The sequence below is a fragment of the Ichthyophthirius multifiliis genome (assembly GCF_000220395.1).
Source record: "Ichthyophthirius multifiliis unplaced genomic scaffold scaff_1120509251184, whole genome shotgun sequence".
In the NCBI taxonomy this organism is placed as follows: Eukaryota; Ciliophora; class Oligohymenophorea; order Hymenostomatida; genus Ichthyophthirius; species Ichthyophthirius multifiliis.
Window position 1 is genome coordinate 31,363 of NW_004086123.1, and position 7,115 is coordinate 38,477.

General features: G+C 14.9%; 1 protein-coding gene across 1 annotated transcript, besides 12 other annotated features; it reads left to right on the forward strand. All coding sequences in view use genetic code 6, as the record gives it.

Annotated features, from left to right (window-relative positions):
• IMG5_156030 (hypothetical protein) lies at positions 1-878 on the forward strand. Its single transcript, XM_004030598.1, has one exon. It carries the CDS (start codon positions 483-485, stop codon positions 789-791), a length of 309 nt encoding a protein of 102 aa, XP_004030646.1. The 5' UTR covers positions 1-482; the 3' UTR covers positions 792-878.
• Positions 879-1,113: 235 nt separating this feature from the next.
• Positions 1,114-1,216: a microsatellite.
• A 122-nt stretch (positions 1,217-1,338) lies between these two features.
• Positions 1,339-1,372: a microsatellite.
• Positions 1,373-1,756: 384 nt separating this feature from the next.
• Positions 1,757-1,791: a microsatellite.
• A 3,353-nt stretch (positions 1,792-5,144) lies between these two features.
• Positions 5,145-5,241: a microsatellite.
• Positions 5,181-5,241: a microsatellite.
• Positions 5,242-5,648: 407 nt separating this feature from the next.
• Positions 5,649-5,782: a microsatellite.
• Positions 5,653-5,757: a microsatellite.
• Positions 5,654-5,811: a microsatellite.
• Positions 5,707-5,826: a microsatellite.
• Positions 5,781-5,837: a microsatellite.
• Positions 5,782-5,839: a microsatellite.
• Positions 5,836-5,875: a microsatellite.
• Positions 5,876-7,115: the final 1,240 nt, after the last annotated feature.

The window sequence follows — 7,115 nt, forward strand, 5'->3', positions numbered from 1 at the left end:
ATTGAAAAACCCATTTATTAAGTTGAATTTCTAAATCTGAAAATAAATTTGTTAGTTCTAATTGGAGATTTAAAATTGGAGCTATTTATGATTAGACATAAGTAATAAAAATCATCAATATAATCATATTTATAATATCTAATTCCCCATATATATATCACTATTTTTATTTATTTTTGGTTAAATTTTGTAGTAAGAAACAAAGATTATAATCCATATAATTTATAAAAAATCCTTTTATTACTTACACTCCCTCTAATATTGTTGCAAGATTAGCATTAATAATGATTTATATTTCTGTATTATAAAGGCCAAAAAGAAACATTATATATCACAGCTTTCATATAAAGCACCTAATCTTTACACTACTTATTTCCAGAATTATATCCCCGAGGTTATTATCGGGATTATTTTTATATATTTAGATTTCATCAAAAAGACTAAAATATTACATATAGTGGATTATTTGACATCCTTTTTCAATGTATTGCTAGCAGTGGTTATATTTTATAAGAATTTAGGTTATTGAAAGGCATTTTTCACATTTAAATGTCTTATTGTTGAAAATTTCACCTAAAAAACAGGGGTCTTCAAAGCTATATAGTAAAATAGGTTCTTTGAAAAAAAGAATAACAGATTTTGAGAGATAAATGCTGAGTTATTCGATTCCTTTTTTTTGGAGAATTAGTGCTGATTTCGTTTATTTAAAATCATATTCTTAGGGAGAAATTATAGTTTTTTAATATAATAATTTTATTTGTAATTATTCTTTCTCTCTAGAAGGCAATTGAGAATTAAAAGAAGGTTATTATTGTTTCTTTATTAATATTATTCTAGTTTCAAATTTTTATAGTTTATGTGTTTTAAGATTAAATTTTTTATTACTAAAGATTGTTTTGTGCCTTTTATTTATTAAAAATAAGTATATATAACATATAAATTTATGAGTATTGTTTTTATTAATTTTATATATTTTTTGGAATTACTTTAAAGATCCCAATAAAAACACAAATAAAATTTAAAATATCTTAATATTAATAAAAATTATATATTAAGTATATTATTATATTATCACTTAAAAATATACATCGTTATTTTATGATTTAGTATATTGTTTCTCGCCGGATTTATAATATTTAAGATTCAATTCAAAGATTTTTAAGTTTCTCGCCGGATTTATAATATTTAAGATTCAATTCAAAGATTTTTAAATTTCCTGTGAATTATTAATCGTTGTTTAGATAAATTGCTTATCTATTTATTTTTTAATATTTTTAATTTTAAAATAATAAATTAAGTTATTTATTTTTATTTATATTCTAATTATCAAATATTTTTTAATATAAATTAAATATAATATAAATTTAAATATCTATTATTATTGTTATTGTTAATAAAATTTATTTGATAAATAATTAATATTTTTTATAAAAATTATATATATATGTATATATTAAATTTTTTATATATAACATAGATATTTTTTTCAAATCAAATCATATGTGATTTTGATTATAAATTTAGGAGTATTATTGATGTTAATTTTGACAGTCTTTTTTAATAATAGCTCAAAATGAGTTTTTATAGTATGAAATTGATATTATCTAATTAATTTTTTATTTCATTTGGGTCTTACAAATAAATTTTGACATCACATATATTTAATAATTATAATTTTTTGATGACATAAATTAAAGTGTTTCATTAAAAAAATACTTTTAATATTTATTAAAAAATATTATTTTATTGCTCTTTAATTTTATAATATAATATCATTTTAAAAAATAATATAAATAAAAAATCATATTTATTGTATTCTATTTAACTAATTTTTTAATATGAAAATCATAAAGAAGTTTTATTTTGATATTTCCTAATATAATTTTAAATATATAAACTGTTATATTGATTTAAGTATTTTTAATAATTTAATTTATAAAAAGTTAGAAATAAAATTATTAACTTAATATTAAGTGTAAAAGTTTTATTTCCTTTTAACTATAGTTAATAATATATTGAAACATAACTTTTTGTATTTATATTTATTTATAAATAATATTTGAAATTTTTTAATTTTAATTAATTTTTGATTTTAAACGAATAATAATGAAAAAAGGTATAATATTTATTCCAGATTAAAGAAATATAGGAGGAAGAAAATTATTAGTAGATTAAATGTATAATCATAAATATTCATTAGATTAAATAAAATTAGAGCATAAATCAATATTAAATTAATCCACTTAAAAAAATATATCTGTACAATTTTTTCCTAAATAAAATAAATAAACAAAGTTTATGATTGAAGAACATAACAAAAATTTAATAGCACTTAAAAACCATATATTAGATATATAATGCAAAAAGAAAAATAATATTTAAAATTCTCCAATATTTTTTAGAAGGAGCAATATAAAAAATCAAAATTAATTTAAAAGCGAAAATAAATAATAATATAGCTAAATTATTTAAAAAAACGAAAATTTAAAATGGAATTAAATTGAGCTAGACATTAAAAATAATATTTATTAATGCTAAAATCTAAAAAATTATATAATTAATTTAATTGTTTAATTTAGACTTTATAAACTTGAAGAATATTAAAAATTAAAATAATTAATTTTAGAAAATAGTAAATAAATTTAAGAAGATTTTCTAGATAAAATTTTTGATGAAATTATTATAACTTTGAATGAATGATAAATTGTGTTTTTATTGTAAATTAATTTAATAAAATATTAAAAATATTAACATATTCATATTATTCATTTTAAAAAAATACTTAATTATTAATTTAAATTTTTTAAAAAAATATATTTATTAAAGATTTAACTATTTTTATTAAAATGAATTAAAAATTAATGTTATCTTATAATTATTATTTATAACTTTATTTTATTAAACTTAAATAAAAATAAAATTAATACTATGTTAATATATATGAAAAAGTTAAAAAATATAAACATAAAAGTATTTTTATAGTTATAAACAAAATGAAATAAATTATTAAAATTAAGAAAAAAATTAATTATCAATTATATTTATAACATAAATTAATTTTATATAATAAATATTTATAACTTAATATTAAGATATTTAATTTTTAATTTAAAAAATTATTGTTTCTAAATGATATTTAAATATGAAAAACGACTATTAATTTTTAAGTATTCAGGATCTATAATATCTTTAATGAATTAATTATATATACATATTATTATTAATTTATTTTTAAGAGTTTATGACTAAATATTTTTGTAAATATCTTAAAATAAATGGGAATTATATAATTCAAAACTATTAATTAAATTTTATTCTTTTGCTTTTTTTATTTAAACAATAAGTGGAGTTTAATTTAAAAAAATAATTATATAAATTATTATTCTAAATTTTTTTTTCTATCATTTCTAAATTATAAATATATATTTCAAGTAAAATTCTGAATTTCTAAATTATTCTTTTACTTTCACAAATTGTATTTTCTTTTTATCAATTCATAAAGAGTTAGACTTAATAATAATTTATTATTACATTAAATTATGTTCTTTTGGATTATTAATACATAAATTAAACCTAAAGATTTGAAATAAAATTTTTATTGAGATGATATTAAAAAAAATTATAAAAAAAAATACTGAAATATCTGCTCAAATAAAAAATATATTGAATGTAATTAATAATAAATTAAAAAAATATATTATAATATTTTAATATGGCTGATTAAGCAGACTTTTTAAAATAATTAAAAAATAAGAATTATTTAATTTACTTTCAACTATATCTCTTGATAATATTAAAGGGATGGTAGAATTAAATCCAAAAAATTAAAATCTATGTAAATAAATAATTAAAAGAATTAAAAATAAACAATATAAATATTATCTTTAAGAATTTTCAGCATAAAATATAAATATTATAAAAATATGAGACTAAAATTTAAGTTCGAGAGATTTTTTTAAATTTTGTAATTCTAAATTATTTAAAAAAGGAATAATGCATAATTAAAATAATTGTTTTTTTACATAATAAGCTATAAAAAAATTGCAAAATATAATGTATTAAAACTTATGATAATATATATAGTTCCACACCTTCAATAAAATAAAAAATAATTGGCTATAATATATAAAAATAAATAATGATAATATAAATACGAAGCTTGTTTCAAGCTTATTAAAAGTTTTGAAATTCCATGTAATTATTAAATTAAATAATTATTATTTGGTTAAAATAATTAATTCATAGTTTAAATATAATTATGTTTTACTAAAAAATTTAAACTAACTTCTTATTTTTAAATAAAATAAACACAATAATTTTTATATATATTAGATAAATATTTAATTTCAAAATAATTCAATAATTTTAAATATTAGATAAAATTCCAGATATTCCTCCGATAATTCCTACTGATAAAATAAGGTAATTTAAAAAGGAATTAGAAATTTAATTTTGAAATTACTTTTCAAATAAAACAATCGGAAACACAAAACCTAAGCCTACTGAAGTAATACATCCTGAAAATCCAAAAACAGTAGTAATATTAGGCGTATATATAGAGATGGAATATATAGTTAAAATAAATAATATTCTTGTTATTAATCTATTTAATTTTATATTTTCATCAATTAAATTTAAAAAATTAAATCCATATAGAACAATACTAGATAATAAACTTAATGAATATAAAATCTTCATAAAAAATCCGAATCCATTTAAATTTCCTATATTCTTAAATATCTATTCATTTGTTTTTTCTTAAAATGAATAATAGCCCACACTACCAACTAAAACACAACTCAAGAACATAATTAAAATATATCTTTTTTATTTATTTAAATAAATTACTAAATTTAATTTTTACCTTTTTAAAATAACATTAAATTAGTTCTTTTCCTTCATTGAAGCATATATATTTGTTATTGTTCCATTTATATCATATGCACCTAAAAATACTCCAAAAAATATTGGGATTTGTCCCAAATTAGAAAAATAATATTGGTATTAGTCATCTTTTTTAATTTAAACTGAAGCACTAATAATTGAAAAAACAGCTCCAAACAAAGCAAGAATTCCAATTTTACTAAAAATTGATATTTTTTCTAAATTTGGCATTAAAGCAAATGGAGTATATAAAATTGTCAATATAAAAACTAAATTTATTATATATATAAAAATGAATATATATATATATATAAATATATATATATATATATATATATATATATATATATATATATAAACATATTAAAATAAAAAAACCTAGAATATAGTTGCTTTATACAAATTCACTTAATAAACTTTAAATATAAACCATATAGCATATAATAATAGTAAGATTCCCAAAATAAATAAAAAATGTAGACAAAAATTTTGCTTTTGGACCTAATAAAATTTCTGATGCAGTAATTAAAGTAATTTTTTATATTTTATGAGTTTGTTCAAGCTATTTTATTACTTTTATGAGCTAAATCCATGCAAAATATGATAAAAAACCAGTGAAAGATAACATTAAAATAGTAATTAAAAAACCTGATTTTAAAAAAACATATGGCATAAAAAGAATTCCAGTTCCAAATCCTGTTTTACAAATATTAATTGTAGCATTAAATGTAGATGTGAGTTATTAAGTTTGTTCAGGTTCCTTAAATAATATATATAAATATTTATAAATATAGATAATTATATATATAAAAATATATATATATATAATTAAATATTTATTTTATATATTTAAGTATATATATATATTTATATTTATTATAATTTAAATATAAATAATATTTTATATTTTATATTTTATATATTATTATTTTATTTTATTATGTTTTTTATTTATAAATTATATAATAAAATGTTATAATTATTTATAAAAAACCTATATTTATTCTTTTTGATCTATTTTTTCACTGTTTTCTTTATCTTAATCTTCATTTTAATTTTTTATTTCAATATCTTGAGTTTATTCTTTTTCTTTTATTATTTCCGTGTTTTATTCTTCCCTTATTTCTAATGATTGTTTTTAATGTGGCTTTACTTCTTCTATTTATATATATGAATTCTTATCTGTCCTTTTTTTTCATAAATAAATAGATTTTAAATTATATTGATTATTATTTATTTAAAAAAACTAAATTTTTAATAATACATTAGTTTAACTTTAATAGTAATTTTTTTTAAAAAAATATTTTTATTTTTACAGCTTTTATTTTATATAAAGATATTAAAATATAATTAATTGAACATTTATTTAAAATTAATAAATAATTATTTTAATAATATATTATATTATTATAATCATTAATAAACTTTTTAGTATTATTTATTTATAATAATTTTTTTTATGAATTTTTAAAAAATTTGATATCAAAATGAAATGGAATATATACATAAATGTAATTTTTTTTTTTTTTAATAAAATAATTTATATATGTATAAATTTTAAATCAGAATATTGATTTTTTTCTATTTAATAAATAATTTTGATTGTTTTACTAATATAAAATTTTATTTTTTGTTTCTGTTAATTTACATAGTTAATTATTAATGTTATTTAATGTAATATTTTCTTTGATGTTTACTTTTTTTTATTGATTTAATTATTCTTTAATTTATAAAAAAACTTAATTTATTTTATTTTAAAGCATATATACTTCTTCATACATTGAACTGTTTCCTTTTTAATTAAAATCGATTGAATCATTTAGTTATAATTAATTTTTTTTATAGTTGTTTTTTTGACATTAATTATATGAAAATGAATTGCTTCTTAATTTTTATAATTAAAATTTATCTTATTAAAATTTTCCCAAAGCTTAGCAATTAAATTATGAGCTTTTTTTCAATTTTAGTAATGGATTTTAGACATTTTCCTTATTTATTTTGTCACATATTTTTATTATTTTAGGCTTTTATTTAGAATCGAGTATTTATTTATTTTTTTAAACAATTTAGAATACTTATTAATTCTTTCTTTCGAAAATTTAGTTAATGATTTATATTTATCTTTCTGTTGTTATGTTTGTAATATTTTATTTTTTATAATAATTATATTCCATTATTTATTATTAATAATTTTTTATATAATTAATTATAAATATCTCTCTCTAACTTAA